Source organism: Sturnira hondurensis, unplaced genomic scaffold (genome assembly GCF_014824575.4).
Source record: "Sturnira hondurensis isolate 20B ecotype Veracruz unplaced genomic scaffold, ASM1482457v3 Scaffold0015596, whole genome shotgun sequence".
Taxonomy (NCBI): Eukaryota; Metazoa; Chordata; class Mammalia; order Chiroptera; family Phyllostomidae; genus Sturnira; species Sturnira hondurensis.
Genome location: NW_028088227.1, coordinates 25,098,900 through 25,118,031, shown reverse-complemented (window position 1 = coordinate 25,118,031; position 19,132 = coordinate 25,098,900). Strand labels below are relative to the sequence as shown.

The window sequence follows — 19,132 nt, the reverse complement described above, 5'->3', positions numbered from 1 at the left end:
AGCATCACTAATCATCAGGGAAATGCAAATCAAAACCACAGGGAGATACCACCTCACACCTGTTAGAGGGGCCAGCATCACACAGTCACTGAATGGTGCGCATCGGCAAGGACATGGAGAGCAGGGAGCCCTTGGCACTGCAGGGGGAGATACAAGTTGGTGTAGCTGTTCTGGAAAACAGCACGGAAGTTCCTCAAAAAGCTAAAAACAGAACTGTCGAAGAGACAACTCAGCAACTCCACTTCTGTGTATTTATAAAAACAACTCACACATTTGAAAAGATAGCATTATATACAATAGCCCNACTGAATGGTGCGCATCGGCAAGGACATGGAGAGCAGGGAGCCCTTGGCACTGCAGGGGGAGATACAAGTTGGTGTAGCTGTTCTGGAAAACAGCACGGAAGTTCCTCAAAAAGCTAAAAACAGAACTGTCGAAGAGACAACTCAGCAACTCCACTTCTGTGTATTTATAAAAACAACTTGCACATTTGAAAAGATAGCATTATATACAATAGCCCAAATATAGCAGCAACCTCAATGTCCCTGGATACACGAATGGATAAAGGTGTGTTTATATATACACAATGGACTATTACTCAGCCATAAAGAAGGAATGAAATCTTGCCATTTGCAACAACATGGATGAACCTACAGGGTATTATGCAAAATTCTTGAATGTTCATTCATAGTCTCTCTCTACCTCCGTCAGCCAGGGCCAGACCAAAGACAAAGCCAGCGTGGCGCCCAGGGAGCCGACGACTGAGGTGAGCCCTGGCAGGGTCACTGCAGGCTCGGCCCCTGGGGGTGAGCGCCACTTTAGACTTTGCTCCTTTGGGTGTCTTTTTTGTCTCGGCTGGCTCCAGCCCAGGTGTTGGACCAACTCAGGTGCAGCCTTGGGTCACAAACCCTCAGAGCCCTGTCTTCTTTCAGTAAGTCAGGCACCGGGACCTCATCCTGCACCTGGGATGAGCCGCCCTTCCCAGTCTCCAGAGCCAGGCTTGGTGCTGGTCCCTGCCTGGAGCATTCACAGTGCTGGGTCTGCACCTGGGGAACTTCAGGTGTCCGATGCCTGCGGCCCACCCAGACCTTCCGAGGCCCCGGGCCTGGTTGGAACATCGCTAAAGATTCCCAGCCTGTCCTAATGTGGCCCCTGGAGTGCGGGCTAGCGGTTCAGCCCACTGTGTTGGGGGGGTGTGGGCGGGCCTGCCCAGGAGGTGTAGCAGGGACGTCTGGCTCGGTGGAAAGAAGCCCATATATGAAATCAGGAAACTGCCGTTAGTGGTGGGTGGGCTGGTTGATTCCGCTCAGCTTCTTGGCCACTGGGAAGGGCCAAGTGCCTGCATGGCAATGTTATTATGAAAGTCCAATGAGCCATGGCTTCTGCTGTGCCATGCAAATGCCCCCGTTCGCGGTACGGCTTTAGGAAGACACAGCAAGCTAAATGCAGAGCTTGTTTTCAAGGTCAGGGGTGGCGGTGCCCACAAGTGATGGAGTGTGACAGGATCAGCCCAGTCAGTGAGCACCTGCAGAACAGCCACCAAATTGCTCAAGACCATCACCAGGGCCTGGGAGGGAGCTGGGGGAGAGCCCGTCCCTTTTCTTGGCCCATCCCCTTTCTTGGCCCGTCCCTCTGGCTGGCACTAAGAGCGATGGAAAGCACCAGTGCGGTCCCGTGATAGAGGCCCCAGGTGTGGGCACCGTTTCCAAGCTGCTCTCCTCTCTGTACAGAAGCTCGATCTCTAAGGAGTGTGACCAGGTTGGCCTGAGAATCTAGAGGGGCATGTCTGGCTGCTCTGCAGTTTCTCCAGAAAAAAATATTGCAGGCTTTGCAGAATGTGATGCCAATAATTTGAAAAGGAGCTTGCGTGTTTATCTAATCATGCTCTTTGGTAAGTTAAGGTTTACATGGATTCCGTGGATTTACATGGGAATCTATATAAATCTTAACCTACATGGCTGCTTCAGCCCTGTGTGCGCCTCCCTTGTCCACCTGCTGTCATGCAGTAAACCTCACCTGCTGATTTGTGGGGGGCTTAGGGCACCCCTGCGGCGTGCAGGGACTGACCCTGGAGCATGTCTGCACGTTCTGACCTGCTAGAGGCCTGGACAGGCCAGCCCTCGGGCCACGCACAGCAGGCAGTCTAGACACTTCTCCCAGGACCACTGCAGTGGCCCAGGAGGAACCTGGAACTGCTTTCCTGACCGCAATGGCTTCACCTTCACATCAGACACCTCACAGCCCCTCTGGGAGCCCCAGGAGCTCGGCGGAGAGGAGCCCGATGCCTTAGGACGACACTGTCACTTACCTCCAGGCATGTGAATTCCAGGTTTCACCAGAGCCACCTGCGTGGTGTTTATTCAAGTGTCGTAAGACCCAGTGCCCCCAAGTCTAGCAAGAGGCTTCTGTCTCCCAGGCCCTTCCCCAACCAGGCCCTGTCCCAGGGTGGGGGCTGTCTCAGCCCAGCCCAAGGACGGCCGGAGACTTGGGCTGAACAAGCACATTTCAGTATCTGACGATTCTGCACGCCCCCCCCCCCCAACAGGTGGCCGGCCCCTTACACCCTCCAGGGGAAGCTCGTGATCGGGGAGGAGGAGGAGCATGGTGATGACGTGCACCTAACGTCCTACAGCACCTATCATTTTCTAACATACTGCGTGTCCTTTCTCATTCTGTCCTCACAGAGACCACCTCCCGGCCCCTCCCCCAACCCCAGCTGGCTGGCGCACGGGCACTGCTTGCATTTTGCACAGAGGGGTTGAGTCACCTGGCAGAGCACACAGCAAGGCGGAGGGACCTGGCTGGCACCCCTGTCTCAGGCCCTGGCCCCGAGCTGTGGCTGGCAAGATGCCCTCCTACCTTTGCTGTGGAAAGAGTGTGCCTATGTGCTGAGGAGGGTCTTTTCTGACTTGGCTTCTGGGGCTATGAAAGTGTCACTTCCTCTTTTAGGCCCTGAAGGCAGACAGGAAATTTGAGGATGTAATTTTATCTAAAAGTCTGTCCCCGACAACCAGCTGGGCTTCATCGCAATCTTCCCTATGGCTAATAGCCCATGCCCTTGTCAAGCTTGGCAGCGTGGAATGTGCGTGCTGGTTAGAGCCTGCGGTGGAGCAGCCCCTATGGCCCTCACATCTGCCCTGGGGCTCGGATGGTGGTCCCCAAAGCCCAGAACCCTCCAGGAAAGCCCAGTGCTCCCCGAGGACAAGGGAAGCCACTTCCAGGCCAGGACGCCAGCTAGCAGTGACCTCAAGAGATCCTGAACTGGAACACGTAGGTGCCCAGTTCACTCATGCCAATTTGGGTCATGATTCTTTAAGGTGGAAAAAAAAAAATCCAGGACCATCCCTTCCTTGGTGCCTGCCAGGAGGCTCTCTGACCGTGGGCCTCCTGCTGTGGGGCCCATCTGATTGTGGGGTATCTGCTTGCTTTTCGGAGTCTCTCTCTGAGCAGGCCCCCCTCCCCCCAGTTTGTGGGTCTCTTGTCTACAGCCAAAACCTGCCCCAGACCTGAGCCCTGGAACTTACAATTTTTTCACCATGTCCCTGATAGTTGCTCGTTATGACTAGTTTTTACTTGGTGTTTTACTTATTGTAGAGGATAATTGATTCCTGGGGGTGTCCCACCAATGTTTATAAACAACCCCTCCCACATGGCGAGATTTCAATGGTCCTTCAAAGCACAAAGCGCAGGTTCCCCCACTGGGCTTGGGCCCAGCCCCGACTCTACCTTCTTGCGTGCTTCCCTCCTTGGCTCCCCCACTGCTCTCTGGCCCTGCTGAGGACACAGTGAATTTAGATCAGGCGTGAACTCCCTTCCTTCCCAACAGGGTCTGCTTAGCCTCACGGGAAGTATTTTTCTTTTTCAGATTTGGAGGTTTAATTGGAAGGTAAACAGAGAACCCCCGGCAATCATGAGAACAGAAGCCAAGCGCTCCAGGGTTCCGATAAATGGAGCGTTTCTTGCATGCTGGACAACTTCGCGCAGGAGGCCCCGCATGTTCCGCCCGGAGGGCAGCGTGGGAAGTCCCTGACGGGCTCAGGTGCCAGCTTCCTGGGCAGCAGTGAGCAGAATCAGAGAACCCACAGGCCACTGCATGATGGCAGTGTGCCCTCCGGCCTGCGCTTCGTCCGCAGTGGGGACGCCTCAAGCCTTTTATTGTGGTTGCCTGGTCCTGAAGTCCCCCACACAGGTCACGCCACCTCTGGGGCAGGAGTCACTGTCTCTTCAAAGTCTGGACATGCGAGACCTCAAATGTACTCTTCATGGCCAGGCCTGTCCCCTGAGACATGGGACGTGGCTGCCCCCCCTCCCCCCACCCCCCACCCTGCCCAGATGCTGTGCATCACTCACAGTTCAGTGAAAGGAAGTGGTCAAGTTCAAGGCTCTACAATTTATCCACACTGCTCCCCCCTTCTTTTTGAGGAAATGATTTTTTAAAATCTTAATAATTTTTTCTTTTCCATTGTAGTTGATGTACAATATTAGTTTCAGGTGGGCAACCAAGTGAGTAGACACTTGCACCCCTTACAAAGTGATCACACAGTAACCCTAGTACCAAGCTGACACCGTACACAGTTCTCACAGTATTGCTGACTCCATGATTCCCTACGCTGTGCTTCTCATCCCCGTGGCGATTCTGTAACCACCAATTTGTACTACTCAATCCCTTCTCCTTTTCTGCTCACCCTTCAACCTCCCTCCTGTCTGGCAACCGTCAAACATTCTCTGTATCTATGAGTCTGCTTCTGGTCTGCTTGTTTGTGTTGTTCTTTAGATCCCACACAGAAGTGAAATCATCTGGCATCTGTCTTTCTCTGACTTCTTTCACTCAGCACAATACCCCCGGGTCCGCCCACGCTGGTGCAGGGGCCAGATTTCCCTCTTTCTCACGGCCGAGTCCATTCCATCATGTACGTGCACCGCCTCTTCCTCATCCGAGCCTCTGCTGATGACACGCAGGTTGCTCCCATGTCTTGGCTGTTGTGAGTGAGGCTGCAATGACCATATGGGTGCATCTGTCTTTTCAGTTCAGTGTCTCGGGTTTCTTTGGATAAATACTCAGAAGGGGATCACTGGATCCTTCCTCATCTCTTGTTACATCCCTTGTTTGAAAGTCTCTTTTATCTAGTATAAACACTGCTACCCCGGCTTTGTTTGTTTTTGTTTTCATGCAGTGTCTCTCTCCACCCTTTACTTCCAGTGTGTGTTTGTCTCTCCATCTGCAGTGAGTCTTCTGTAGACAGAATATGGAAGGGTCTTGTTTTTTGTTTTTTTAAGATTTTATTCATTTATTTTTAGAGGGGAAGGGAAGGAGAGTGGGAGAGAAATATCAATGTATGGTTGCCTGTCTTGTGTCCCCTGCTGGGAACTGGCCTGCAACCCAGGCATGTGCCCTCACTGGGGATCGAACTGTGATCATCTGGTTTGCAGGCCCTCGCTCAATCCATTGAGCTACACCAGCCAGGGCGGAAGGGTCTTGTTTGTTATCCATTTGGCCACAGCCAAATGGAGCATTGAATGGATTTGCACTTAGAGCATTTGTTCATAGATATGTACTTATTGCCTTTTATTATGCATAGTTTTATCTTTTTTTTTTTTACTTCTTATTCTTAAAAAAGACTGTTTAACTTCTCTTGTAACACTGGTTTGGCGGTGATGGACTCCTTTAGCTTTTTCTTGTATGGGAAGCTCTTTACCTGGCCTTCTGTTCTAAATGATAGCTTTGGTGAGTAATCTTGGCTTTAGGTCCTTGCCTTTCATCACTCTGAACACTTCTCGCCAGTCCCTTCTGGTCTGCAAAGTTTCTGTTGAGAACTCAGCTGACAGTCTTATAGGAACTCCTTTGTAGGTAACTAACTGCTTTTCTTTTGTTGCATTCAAGAATCTCTCTTTATCTTTAACCTTTGGCATTTTATTATGAGGTGTCTTGGTGTGGCCTCTGGGTTCATGTTGTTTGAGACTCTCTGTGAGGAAGTGATTTTTTTAAGTGACTTTTTTCCCTCTAAACACTAAAGTGTGGCTCTAAAGCCTCTTGATTTGGGGTCTGGAGGAAATCCTAATCAGACTTTTCTGTCCGAGCCAAGGTCACCAGCCTGGCTGCCAGGCAGGGCAGGGAGCCCCTGAGGCCATGCTGCCTGGTGTTGGGGTTAAACTGCGCTTTCTGGATCTCTGTCCTGGCAATTCCTGGGCCTGACGCCATGGCTCTCGTGGCCCCTTGCGGGCAGCCTCGGCCACATGCCGAATAGCCCCCTTCCCACCTCCAGGGTCAGCCACATCCCTCCTGAAGGCCTCCCCTCGTCTGGCCTTGGCTTCCACTCACAGGTCCCTGCAGCCTCAGCCCACCTGTGCCCAGCCTTCCTGAGATGGGCCTCCTGAGTGCCCGTCCTTGGTGGGGCTGCCCACATTTCTGGGGGGGATCTGACCCAGCAGGGGGGGGCATGGGCCCCAAGGAAGACCCTATGAGTGGGGGCCGGGTATGGAGTGGCCTGGGGCTGCCCCTTCCCTGACTGCCTCACCAACTAGTGGGAAGAAAGCCAGCCTCCTCCCAGGCCCTCTTTGGCCCAGATGCTGACCAAAGCACAACCCAAGCCCCAGCTGCTAAGAGACTGGCTCAGAGCGGGTCATACTGACATGGTGTGAGGTGCCAGGGCCCTGTGCAGTGAGAACTGTGGTCTCCTGTCATGGGGGCGGGGCGGGGCTCCCTCCTGTGGGGTATAAGGAGGACACTACCTGTGTGTGGTCATTGCACGAGGCAAAGAACCCAAAGGTTGGCACAACACCCAGCAACGTGTCTCCAATTTGTGCCTGGACCCCGGCCGGGCTGCAGGCCTGCATCCTGGCTCCTACCTGTGTCTCCCCTCTCTCTTTACTCTCTCCCAAGTCTCCCCATTTCTCCATCTTCCTCTCTTCCTCCCAAGAGCTGTAGTGGGTGGAAGAGTCTCCCCCCAAACTCATGTCTGGGCAACTGTAAGTGCGGCCCACCTTCGACACAGAGTCTCTGCAGGCGTGATTAGTTAGGACGGGGTCATCCGTAGTTAGGATGAACCCTGAATACAATGATTGGGTCCTTACAAGAGGAGAGAACACCAGAGACTTCGGGGGGCGACCCCAGGCCAAGCATCACCTGCAGCCTGGGACATAGCAGCAGACACAGAAGGCCCTCCCCCTCAGAGCCCAGGGGCCCAGCCCCACTCACACCTTGATCTGTTCCAGACTGGGAGGAAACGGGACCCTGCAGGTGCTCAGGCCTCAGCAGCATGGATGAGTCCCAGGCCCCTCTGCCAGGCCCTGTACTGAGTGGGCCCGCACACCCTCCTCCAGCCCACAGTCCTGGGCCCGGCAGCCCTCTCAGGTGGCGTTTTTCCAAATCGTGGTGTTTGCTTCTGTTGTCTCCCAGTTACATCCTGGGGTCAGGGAGACAGTGATAGAGGGAGACTTGCTCTGGACCTCCGGAGAACAGGCGTCCTCGCTGTCCTGCGCCCAGGGGTCAGCTCGTTTGGGACATTTGACGCCCATGCACAGCAGCTGTGCTCTGAGACCAGCTCCTGCACTCAGATCAGCTGCCTCCCAGCACGCTGAACCACCCCACTCCCCTGCCCGTGCCTTTTGTGGGGCCTTCCCCCCACAGCCAGGCCCAACCCTGGGACCCTCGCCAATCCTGGTCTACTGCTCCCAGAAGCTCTAGCAGCGTCCCGAGGGAGGCTCAAGGTCAAGCAGCAGGGACTTGAGAGGGTGAGTCACAGTCTTGCAGGGGAGGGGCAGAGCCCTGTGCTCCCACCACGGGGGGGGGGGGGGAGGTGGGGGGGTGGGGGGTGGGAGGGCGAAAGGGAGGGCCTTGGCCAGTTCTTGGCTGGGATACTCGTGTTTTCCGAGGCTCAGATCAGGGTCCTCAGGAGCCTTTGGTTCTGGTGGTGCCCAGGTCCTGACTCAAGTTTGCTGGCTGCACAGCTCCTGATGTTGGCGCTTTCCAGGGTTAGGGGCACGGAGGCCCAGCCATCCTCTCCAGGAAGCTGTGGCAGAAACCCCCTTCCCAGAGCTCCGCTGTGCCTCTGGCGGCTGGGGACGACAGACAGGGGGCCCTTGGACTCGTTTTTTATATAAATAATTTATTTATTGTTTTTCCTCCCATTACCACGTACCCCCCCTTATGTCCTCTTCCACCTCACTTGCCCTGATTCTTGACATTAAAGACACATTGGTTCCTCAGGCAGGGTCACCCCGAACCTTTGGGAGCCACCTGACCCCACCCCCCTCACAGAAGTCCCCCAGCTTATCATTTCTCCCTGACTAGGCAGGACAAATACGGATTCAAGTGTTAACCACCTGGCAGTCCCTGTGGAGCTTCTGGACAGGGTGGGACTGGAAGGCTGCCTCGGAGGGGTGGTAAGACTGTCCCTCGTCAGCCCCTGATGACCTTTGGGTTGAGGGAGGGGTCGGTCACCAAGGACAAAACTGCCCCAGGTAAGAATGCCGCCCGCCCCGTAAATGTGTCCTCTGAAAAGTTGGGCTTCGGGGAAGTAAAGCCAAGACACACTGCCACGGGACCAAAGCAGCCAGCTGCCTCACCAGCGGGCATCTCCACCCTGGGACCACAGCCGGGGCACAGCCAGGCAGCCTCCTCCCGAGGTGCCCAGGCCAGGAAGATGGTCTAAAGCCACAGCTGCCCACCCCACGGTGGGGCAGCCTGGACTGGCGGTGGTGGCCCAGGTCACGGGGAGTGTCTGAGCAGCAGGGGCCAGCAGACAGAACCCAGTTCCAGCCATCTCGCCTTACATAGGGGATCCGGGGGTGCAGGGAGCAGGGCAGGCTCAGGCAGCTGTGGCCTCCCCACCCTCCCGCCCCATGATGTGCCATCCCAGTCACTAGTCTCGGCTCCATCTCAGGGGGTGTTACTGCTCCCTACTCTTTGAGGCAGACGGTGCAGGGCCCGTGGCAACCAGAGACCAGGGTTCCAACAGCTCTGGACCCCCAAGCACTGCCAGGTGCCCAGGGCTCCTGTGCCCACGGGCTGGCTCTGAGTGCAGTCAAGAGGGGCAGCTCCAGCCTCTGCAGCGGCTGGTCCCAGGGGCCATGTGGGGTGAGGATGAGGCCCACAGCCCTGACCTAGAGCGCTCCCAGGCCTAACCCTGTCGACCACAGGTCTCCTCCCCTGAGGCCCAGTGTGGGTGGGGGTGGGAAGCAGGGACTCTTGCCCTGCCCGCCCTACCAAAGTCCCGGCCTCGAACGGCAGGGACTCACCCTTGCACCCACCTTTATGGGGACACTCCTTGGTGACAGGCTGTCCATTTCAGATTTCGAGCGGTGTCCCTACCTTCTAAGCACAGGGGGCAGTAGCAACCCCCCAGTGAGACAGCTAGAATGTCTCCAGACCTTGCCCAGCACCCCCTGGGGGACAGAACTCCCTCTGGGAGAACCCATGGGGCAAGGCAGGGCTGCAGACCTGCAGAAGGGACGTGCTAAGCGGACCAAAGCCACCTGACCCAGCTCACATTGTGCATTCTCTCAAAGTGGGTTTGCGGGGAGGAATGTCAAACACGGGCATTCCGCCGGTTAACGGCACAGGAAGCAGATAGTGAACCGGGGAAGGTGGGGTGGTGTCGGTGAGAGCCTAGAGGACATGGAAGTGCCTGCATCCCTGAAGCCAGTCCATCCTCCCCAGGCCCCACGGTAGAGAGTGTAGAGAGCATGGCTGTGACCATGCCCCAGGCCCAGGCCAGCATGGCGCTGGGAAAAGGGTGAGGAGCAGCCCCCCGGGCCCAGAGGTAATGGGGCAGAAGCAGGCAAGCCCAGTCCCCTGCCACCTCCCACAAGAAGGAAACCAGCTTCGGACAGGAAGCGCTGGAACTGGGCTCAGCTTCCCCCACCCTGGCTGGCTGAGATCCTGGCCCCAGCACCCCCAGGGCCCCCACGCCAGTGCTTCTTTGCTCCAAATGCCAGTTAGTGACCCTTCTGCCACTTTCCGAGATGATGTGCGTCTTCTAATGCCTTCGTGTTCACAGTCTGGGTGGTTCCTCATCACGCTCATTTAAAAGCCACACGAGGAGGGCTTTTTGCTACAAAGACAAACGAAGGATTTCTTGTACCAGTGTTAAACTTGGCTTCCCCACGGAGACAGGTCCTCTCTTCTGCCTCAAGTCTGGGTCTGGGCTCACCAGTGTCCAACGGCCACGGGCAGAACTACAGGCCCCACTTTCCTGGATGTGCGTGCCTGGGTTACCTGACAGCCTCTTTTGCAAAACACTAAACTGCAAGATTCATTCCAGGCAACAACATGGAAACTGCCCGGAGAGGGTCAGGACCACGGCCCATCTCCCGTCGCCTGGGGGGTTGGGTGGGCTCCAGGGAACCCAGCATTTTGAGTTGAGGTCTCCATCAGACCGGGCAGGTTCTCAGCAGAGGCTGGGAGAGAGGCCATGGCGACAGCGACAAGGAGCTGCCCAGCCTGCTCTCTGAGGACGCCACTGTGCGTTCTGAAGGGCTCCCTCACAGCCGGCGTGTCCTCCGCAGCCATGCCACCAGGCATGGTGGTACCAGCAGCAGCTGGTATTCCATGTGCTTGCAAAGGGAGAGCTGGCTTTCCACAGCCACTGAGGGAGAGTGTTCTTCCCCACGAGCATCCAAGACGAAAGCGAATCCTGGGCATCTTTCTGCACCAGCTGTTTCCTGCAGGTGGGCCTCACACATTTGCGGTCACAGGAACCCCGCCAACACCCCGTCAGCCTCTGCCAGCAGGGCCCTCCTGGAAGAGAGTGGACACCTTCACTTTTCTCTCCACACGGGCACCCGGCCTCCTGCCGCTCTCAGGGCCCCTCGGTCCACAGCGTGCCTCTGGGGCCTCAAGAAGAGCCCCAGGAACTCTCGGGGGCTGGTGGTGGGAAGGAGCCATCTTGAGGTCTCTTTCCACTGTTTGGCAGTGAAGGTGGGGGGCCCGCTCACACGTGGCCGTGTGGTGTGTTCCAAAGCCTGTTCACAAAGGCCTCCCCCTGGGACGGGCGACCCCGCCCATTCTCCCTGGGGTCAAGTGTAGTCTTTTCAGGGGAAGCCCCTGAATGTCCCTCCAAGACCAAGGAGGCTTCACATCCATGAAGCCTCATGTTAATGGTGCAGGCGGGGCCGAGAGTCTCCCTTTGCCACCAGCCTGATGGAGTCAATTCTCAAGCTGCCATCTGACGTCCCTCTTGGTGACATCTCACAGAAGCCTTGTCCATGTCCTGAACGGTGAGTTCTTGTCAAACATGGTCTTGGAAGGAAAGAGAAGGGAGATGAATGTGAAATACTGTGAGCTGCTCACTTTCATTTTGGAAACGGAGATTTTCTAAGGACTCGGGACGGTGAAACCATGGGTTCAACACAGCTGCCTGCAAACAGCGTGCTTTACCCGACTCAGACCAGGCAGGCCCCAAGGTTTCAGTAACTTGTGTTCCAGAGTTAGCCGAAACCGGCTGGCGTGATCTCTAGCAGCCAGTCTGCTGATCTGACCCAGGCTCACCTGGGTAACAGGTGGGCCCACTTGCGGTGGGAGCTCTGGGCACCTGGGCCCACCCTCCCTGTAGGTCAGGGGTGTCAAACTCATTTTCACCAGGGGCCACATCAGCCTCTTGGTTGCCTTCAAAGGGCCAAATGTCATTTTAGGACTGTACACATGTAACTACTCCTTAACAGTTAAGCGAGAGCTCAGCGTCAGGGTAGAAACAATGTTGTCAGCTAATAAAACAAGGTGGAAGGCTGGATGCAGCCGGTGGGCCTTGTGTTTGCCACCTGTGCTGTAGGCGGAGAATTGGGGCTCAGACAGGTGCAGCTACTTGCCTAAGGTGTCTGACTGGCTGCAAAGCTGCTCACAGCCCGAGGCACCTTCTGGTGGGAAACCAGACACTTGGATGAAAGTTTTTCCCAAACTGGAATGGGGGTCACAACGACCTTCACTCCCAGGACTGTGGGCTACTGGGCTCCTCCAGGAAACACCAGGTAACTGATTAGGAAGGACCCAGTGTCTGGACTCACTCAAGACCCCCATGGGGCGGAGGTGGGGTGTATGCCCAGAGGCAATGAGGGTGGAGAACGGAAAGCTTGGTGGAGGTGCCGGGGGTCCTCGTCCTACTTCTCCCTGCCGTGTATACGTTTGCAAAATTCCGTAACCCGTCACCAAGTGGCCACGTGGACGGGACTGTGTGCCCAAGGGGGCGGGTGGAAAATGCCTTCCCTGGGGGTTTCACTGTCTCTGAAAATGGAAGCACCTAGATCCTCGTCACCAATCATCGCTCATGCCAAATGGCAAACACTGAGAAAGTGGCTGCCGAGCCACGGAGCCCCCAGAACCTGTACACTTTTCCCCAAGCCTCCCTGCTTCTTGGCAAACTCACCGGTCAACTCCAGCTCGGGCCTTAAAGCTTGAGCACCTGGTGGAACAAACAAGAAATGCTCAGGGCGGGCTGCAAAGACTGGGAAGGGGCCAATCTGAAGACACCAGTGGCCGAACTGCTTGGGCTGGGAACAGACTCCCAGGGGAGGCATCCTCAGGCCGGGCTGCTTTCGGGCGGGTGCTTCGTAAGAGCTTTATGTGTGGGAGAAGCACATTAAGGTGCTTTATGCCCTGGACTTTTTGGAACCTGGCGGATGGGCACCTCTGCTTTCACAGAAATGAACTCCCTGCTGGCCCCTAGACTTGGGGCCCATCTTCCCCACCCCAAACCCAGGAGAGGGTGTATGGAGTGTGGAGCCTCAGCCCTTGGACTTCCAACCCACATGCAGAGCTGTGTGTGCTCAGGGTGTTAACGCCACCAAAACTGACTTCAATGAACCAACTCCTCGCAGAGTTTTGAAACAGCTTGAAAAAGGCAAAAACGCTGCCCCCGCACCAAATAAAAGCCAAACATCTATCTGCACATGCCCCCACCTGGTACCTGCATAGTTCCAGTGGGGACACCGCCTCCTGCACCCCAAGAACACGGCCACCACTGCCACCACTGCCACACCGAGAACGATCAGCACAGTGAGCCCGGTCCTGGTCTCGGAGATGTTTGCTGGGTGCTTGAGGGTGTCGTTGACGCTCTCTGTGACGCTGGCATTGATCTCACTGGCTAATGCTACGAGAAAGAGGAAAATAACCCAAGACGTACAGGGCACGGAGGAAGAGGTGTTCTTTCACTCTGAAGAAGAAAATGTTAATTCCAAAGAACTTCCCTGACACCACCTTGTGACTTTTACAACGTAAAGCTGACAGTCAGAAGGGCTCTCTCCCCCAGGTGCAACCCCTCCCCACCTGCCCCGTGGTCCACACCGGGGGCAGCCGGGGCAGGAGACACGGGTTCTTTCTGGCTTTTCACATTCAACCGCTTTCACCTTTTTCTAGCTTTACTGCTGACTTTAAATCATGGTGAGATTTTTACATGACATGAAAGTAACTGCTTTAAAGCGAACAATTTGGTGGTACATGTGCACCCACAATGCAGCACGGTCGCAGCCGCTGTCCGAGGCCAGGGCTTTCTCATCGCCCAAAAGGAAGCCCACGGCCACTGCCAGTCACTCCTCACCCGCCCCGGAGCCCCTGACAACCTCGGACCCCCTTTCTATCTCTAAGGGGTTGCCCATTCTGGGTATTTCCTATAAAAGGAGTCATACAGCGTGTGACCTTTTGGGACTGGCTTATCCCACCGTGCACATCTGCGTGCTTTGCCCACACTGGAGGTCAGGGCCGGCCTCACACCGTGGTCTGGGCAGGCCCTCGGGGCCCCGACTCGGAAGGGCCGTGATACTCTGCTGTCCCCGCCTCGGATTCTTGTCAGGTTTGAACAAGGAGCCCTGCACTCCCTCCTACTGTGCGCTGAGCCCCACAAGTCCTGTGATGGGCACCCCTTTCCTGCAGCAGACATAGCCCACAGGCGCCCTCCACCTTCTACCTCTCATCTCAACACTCTGGGAGAGCCTGTGGCCTCTACGAAGGAGGCACCTGTCTGCATCCCTTCCAGCCAGGGGCCTTGGGCCAGCAGCCAGGCCCAGTTGGACCTCACAGTAGAGCAGGGCACATGCCCAAAGGCGCAGAGTTTGGGGTGGCACCGTGCAGGTGTGGGCTTCACTCCTGACTCTGCCACTGCCTAATTCTGGGGCTTCTGAAAATGCTATACAGCCTTTCAGAGCCTCAGTCCCTCATCTGGGTAATGGGTCTCCAAACTGACCCCATGGTCAGTGAAGATTAAGTCAAGTAAGTGTGCATGGAGACAGGGTGATTCTGTCACCACGCACCCGACTCCTCCCTCCTCTCCCTTCCAACTACCGCCACCGCAGGTCCCCTCGCAGGGGCTTTGTCTTCTGTCTGAGAGGCTCACCCGCCACCCCAGGCCTGTAGCCTCGGGTTGGGATCAGCCTGCGGAGCCTGGGGATCTCACCTGTCTGGCTGCTGACAGTCAGGTTCTGGTGCAGAAGCACGTTCTCGATGCAGCAGCCGACGTTCACATTGGGGACGCGCCGAATCTTCAGGATGCTGACCACGTCATACAGGCCCCGTGAGTTCAGGGAGACCGTGCTGTTCTGCAGGGCCTCGTCCAGCAGGCTGTTGTCCGTCTTGTTGATCCAGTACACCTTTGGCTCGGGGTAGCCATCCTTGGACATGCACGTGAAGGTGAGCTCCTCGTCCTCAGGGGTGTTTGAGGGGACGCTGACCACGGGCATGCTGTAGTTTGCTGCAGGGGAGGGAGACAGGCAGTGAGGCATGCCAGGCTCTGAAGGTCAGGAATGGAGGGGTGCCCAGTGCCCAGGTCAGAGGGGAGGCATGCCCCGGACCCTGGTGGAGAGGCAGGCCGGGGCTGCAGTCTGGGCAGGGAGCATGGACCCTGTTCTGTCCAAGAGTCGCCCCCTCCACGCCCCACAGAGGAGTTACTGAGCCTCTGGGCAGTGGCTGGCACCCACTCCCCACTCCAGGGACACTGGTCTCATTTGCCTCAGTGACACGGGGAGCTTGCATTAATCTGAAATGAACACAGCACATGTCTGAGCTAAACGGTGCCCGGAACCTCTTGGTAGGCTTGAATTTCCCTCCTAAATTCTGATCTCAAAACTGCCTTCTAGCACTTTTCCCTAATTTTCCTTTAAAAATCGAGTCTGAGTTGATCTGGGGAGTTCAAGGCAAAAGTAGCAAAATTAGAGGGGTTTCTGGGAAACCAGGGAGCCTCAGGTTATGAAAAACTTTCTCATGCTTTGAACGAAGTTTCAACCAATTCAGCTTCATGCTCAGTTGAGCAGAAGGCTGCTAACCGGGACCTGGCTTTTCTTCAGGGGAAAAAGCAGGCGAAGGAGCCAGGAGATGGGCCTCGCTTGTGCCCTCTCCAGGCCGTAAGGCTGGGATGGCGTCAGCGGGTGGTGTCGGCACTCTTACCTGCCACGTGCAGCGTGACCTCAATATTCACGATCTTCACTAAGTTCCTAATAACCAGGCAGTTAAACTTCTGTTCATCTTGGGGGGTGATGTTGTAGAGGGTTAGAGAGAAGTCGCCCCGCTTCATGCGGTCTAGTGACATCTGGGCCCGGTCCTTGTACTGGTTATTGCCATGGCCCACGGAGCTGTTATTGGACAGGTAAGTCACAATTTCTGGTGTGCCAGCAACACTGATTTGCCAGTAAACATAAAGATCATTCAAGTCAAAATTCTCTTCTCTGGTGTAGTTGCAAGTGAGCTCGACGTTGCTGCCCACCATGGCTCTGACTTCCTTCTCGTGAGTATCTGTAGTGATTCAAAAAGCACATGGACTTTGTGGGGTTGACTCCTGGCCTGCGCAGCTACCCTGGTGGGGTCGAGGGGACCCTCTCACATACTAATTCTAACTCACTTCAGTAGAAAAGGCACGCGTTCCTAAGATACACACAGGAAAGCAATATTTCAAACATTCGAAATTCGTGGGAAGCTCCCGCACTGGACGGGCTGTGGCTGATTTCCTGTTGGCGGGTGAGTGGCTGCTAGCGGTGGGCAGCGGGGGTGGGCACCGGGACCCTGCTGGACCCTCTCTGCTACTTCCTGGGAGTTTACAATTCATTCAAGTTCAAAAGGTTTTGTACAAACTTAGACATTTGAAGGAAAACATTAGTTTCTCAACAACAGCCTTCCAATGCTGCTTGCAGTGTCGAGAAAGCACGTGGCATGTCCACACTGGCTTCGCCATCTGTGTAAACACTTGGACGCCTGCCGGAAAAGTGGCCATGTCCCCTGCCCTGCCACTCTCTGAGCTGGGAGGCTTGGCAAGGTCTCTGTCCCCTGTGCACATCCCTGTTCTTGCTCTTCTGGAAGCTGAGGTTTCTGGGCTCCCCCGCCCCACCCCTGGGGCAAAGGGACCCTGAAGAAAAGGAAGCCCCGCTCATCTGGAAAGCAGAGGGAGGAAGTGCGTGCCACCTACACCTAACACATGACAAAACAAGAACTAGTCCCCTCTGTGGCCTTCCACCCCACACATTACCCAGGCTTGGGGCCCAGCCTTGCCACAGGTGCCCCTGGAAAAGCAAGGGCTCTGGCAAGGCCCCGGCTGCCGGCTGCAACCCCTGTCCCACTCTCTGCACCGAAGGGCTTGGAACCGTTCCCCAGATGGACGATGAGGGCTGTCGGACTTACCGGCTTGCAGGCCGCCAAGCAGCAGCAGCAGCGGGATGGCACTGGAAAGGAACCAGAAAAGCAGGTGAGTCCCGCTTCTTCCAGACAGCGAAGGCTGCTTCTGGGCAGGAGCGGGTCACACCCATCGGAGAAAACGGACAGCCAGCCCACCAGCCAGGACCCTGCGGCAACACCCACCCACCTTGAGACATAGCACAGCAAGTCAGCAAGTCCCGAGCGGCCAGCAGCCCCTGCAGCCAGCCAGCTCCCGTGCTAACCGTCCCCCCTAAAACAACGTGTGATAAAGGGCAGTGAAAGACACTGCCAAGGCCACAGCCATCCACCCCCTGGTGTCCCTAGCCACCAGGGATGGCTTCCAAGAAATTGTATGAAATCAGGAAAAAAAAAACCACTTTCAAAGTATTTATAGCAAGAGTTGCAATTAATTTTGGGAGACGAAGGAGATCTGAAGTGCCCGGTGGTGGTCGGTGAGCCGCAGGACACACCTCTGTGGAGCCCACTTGTTCTGAAACCAAATCGGGAGGCCCCTCCCAGCTGGTGCACAGCTCGGCTGCCAGGGGTGTGGACTTACGAGGCTCCTGGCACCTCGGACTGGGAGTCTTGGCACCCTTTAGCCTAGCTACCCCCTCCTGCTGGCCTCCCAGAATGCCATGCACCCTGAGTTCTGGACAGAGACCCTCGCGACATCCATGACAACTGTCATCTGACTCTGCACAGAGGCATGTCTGCTGCCAGCATGGGCCCCCCGACACCCCACAGAGGCCACAGCCCGTAGGTGAGCCTGTCCTCACTGTCCCTATTGGGGCCACCATTCCCATCTGTGGGGACAGCTGTGATAACCTCTGTCTCCGGCCTTGACCCCTTCAGCCATCTTCCCCTGAGCCAGAGCAAATGCAAAGCTAAAGTACAAAGCTGGGAAACCCCCTGTGGCCCCGGAGCCCACCCTGCCTGTGCGCGGGGTCCAGGATGCGCATGTACACCCACCAGAGCCTTTTCAGGTCTCATCTGCGCACACGTTCTGTGCTGCCCCAGGGATGGTGTGGCCCGGCCCTGGGGGCTGCCTGCCTACTGGCCTCTCTGTACCCTCTCCCTGGGGTGGGGGAGTCTTCCAACCCTTGCTGTCAAACACTCCCATCCACCCCTCCCCTGGGCCCCCCATCCCTGCCTGCACCCCATCACTACCTCGCCTGCTGCCCCAGCCCACCCTTCCTGGGTCAGACAGGAGAAGGTGCAGACTGGGCTACAGTTCCCAGGTGAGGGTGGCTGATGGCAGTGACATTGTAGTGCTTTTTTTCTTTTTCCTATTGAAGAGACAGAACCGCCTCAATTACCTACATTTTTAACCGGGGAGACTGGGCTGCGGGACCTAGAGGTGGGCAGGCTTTAGGGGTGTGTGGGTGGAAAAGCTGGGGGCCGGTTTATCAAGGGAAGCACAGGCCATGTGCCCTGAAAGCAGTATTTTGGCAAAAAGCTGGGGACAAAGATGCCCACGCTCAGACTGGCAGGAGAGCGGGAGCGACTGGCGGACCCAGGCAGTTCCACCTTCCCAGTCCCGCTCTGCCAACCTAACGGGGGAGGGGAAATCCCTGGTGTGTGGGGGCGGGGCCTGCAGCCCAATGGAGGCAACAGCCGGCCTTGGGCCGTGGAGATAATCACATCCTTCATTCTTCCACCTCTGGGTAATCCTCTGGGGGCAGGAGAAGGGAATAGGATGGAGTACCAGATGGGGAATGAGCGCTTTCCCTTCCCTTCTAGGGACCCCGCCCCCTAGCACACCCACGCACATCGGTGGGTCCGGTCCCCAAACCCAGCTCGTCACCACCCCACCCCCCGCGTCCCCGTGGTGCCCCGGCCAGCAGGTAACCGTGTGGGCCTGCCCTGCCCTATGCTGCCCTGCTCTCGGTCGCCCGCCGTCCGCACGATCCCGCGGCTTTGCAGCTAGGTGAGCAGGTCTGGGCGGCGGCCACCAGGGCGCCCTGGGTCGGTCCTTCCTGGGCACCCAGCTCCCTAACTGTGGAGCCTCCACTTCTTCCCCAGCTTCCGCAGGGTCCGACTGGCGGCCTCTCACCTTCTCAGTGCCATGATAGGAGCGAAGACCTCCGTTGCGGGAGACCTTGGGCAGCGGAGCCTTCAGGCGGTGGGAACCAGCTCAGCGGCGAGCAGGGAAGACCGTAGCTCGCTAGGCTGCCGGCTCACGGGAACTTTGGTCCCACCCCCGCCCTGCCCCTGGCCCCACCCACCTCCTTGGCCACTGCTCCCCTCCTCGGAAAGGAAGCTCCGCCGCTGGCTCCAGAAAGTTAAACCCTTTTCAGGCAGTTGCAAGTTCGGCCCAGATGGGCAGAGGGCCACGGGCCTTGGGGCTGTAGGTCCCCGGGAGGTTGGAGGGAGCGTGGTACGAGGGAGGAGGGCGGCCAGGGTCTCTGTGGAGGGGCCTTGGAAGGCTAAGTGCTGCCCCCCAACGTCGTCGCGCAGAGTGTCTGGCCCCCAAGTGTCCTGACAGGAGGATTCCTCCCTCCCTCCCTCTCCCCCTCTGTACCTCCA

At 56.7% G+C, this 19,132-nt stretch overlaps 1 protein-coding gene across 4 annotated transcripts; it reads right to left on the bottom strand.

The window, feature by feature from the left end:
- Positions 1–1,949: 1,949 nt before the first annotated feature.
- Positions 1,950–18,795, bottom strand: ICOSLG (inducible T cell costimulator ligand). Of its 4 annotated transcripts, XR_005069272.1 has the most exons (9): positions 18,660–18,795; positions 16,592–16,632; positions 15,368–15,712; positions 14,382–14,675; positions 12,893–13,082; positions 12,360–12,395; positions 9,864–11,239; positions 4,317–4,324; positions 1,950–1,961 (listed from the first exon to the last, which is right to left on the bottom strand). XR_005069272.1 is itself a non-coding variant. In XM_037065261.1 (7 exons), the coding sequence occupies exons 1-7, from the start codon at positions 18,671–18,673 to the stop codon at positions 11,095–11,097; spliced, it is 1,065 nt and encodes a 354-aa protein (XP_036921156.1). In that variant the 5' UTR covers positions 18,674–18,795; the 3' UTR covers positions 8,124–11,094. The 4 variants fall into 4 exon arrangements, 3 of the variants coding, with proteins under 3 accessions (XP_036921156.1, XP_036921157.1, XP_036921158.1); XM_037065261.1 differs by lacking the exons at positions 1,950–1,961; positions 4,317–4,324 and having other exon boundaries at positions 8,124–11,239; XM_037065262.1 differs by lacking the exons at positions 1,950–1,961; positions 4,317–4,324 and having other exon boundaries at positions 11,146–11,239; positions 12,360–12,398; positions 12,900–13,082.
- Positions 18,796–19,132: the final 337 nt, after the last annotated feature.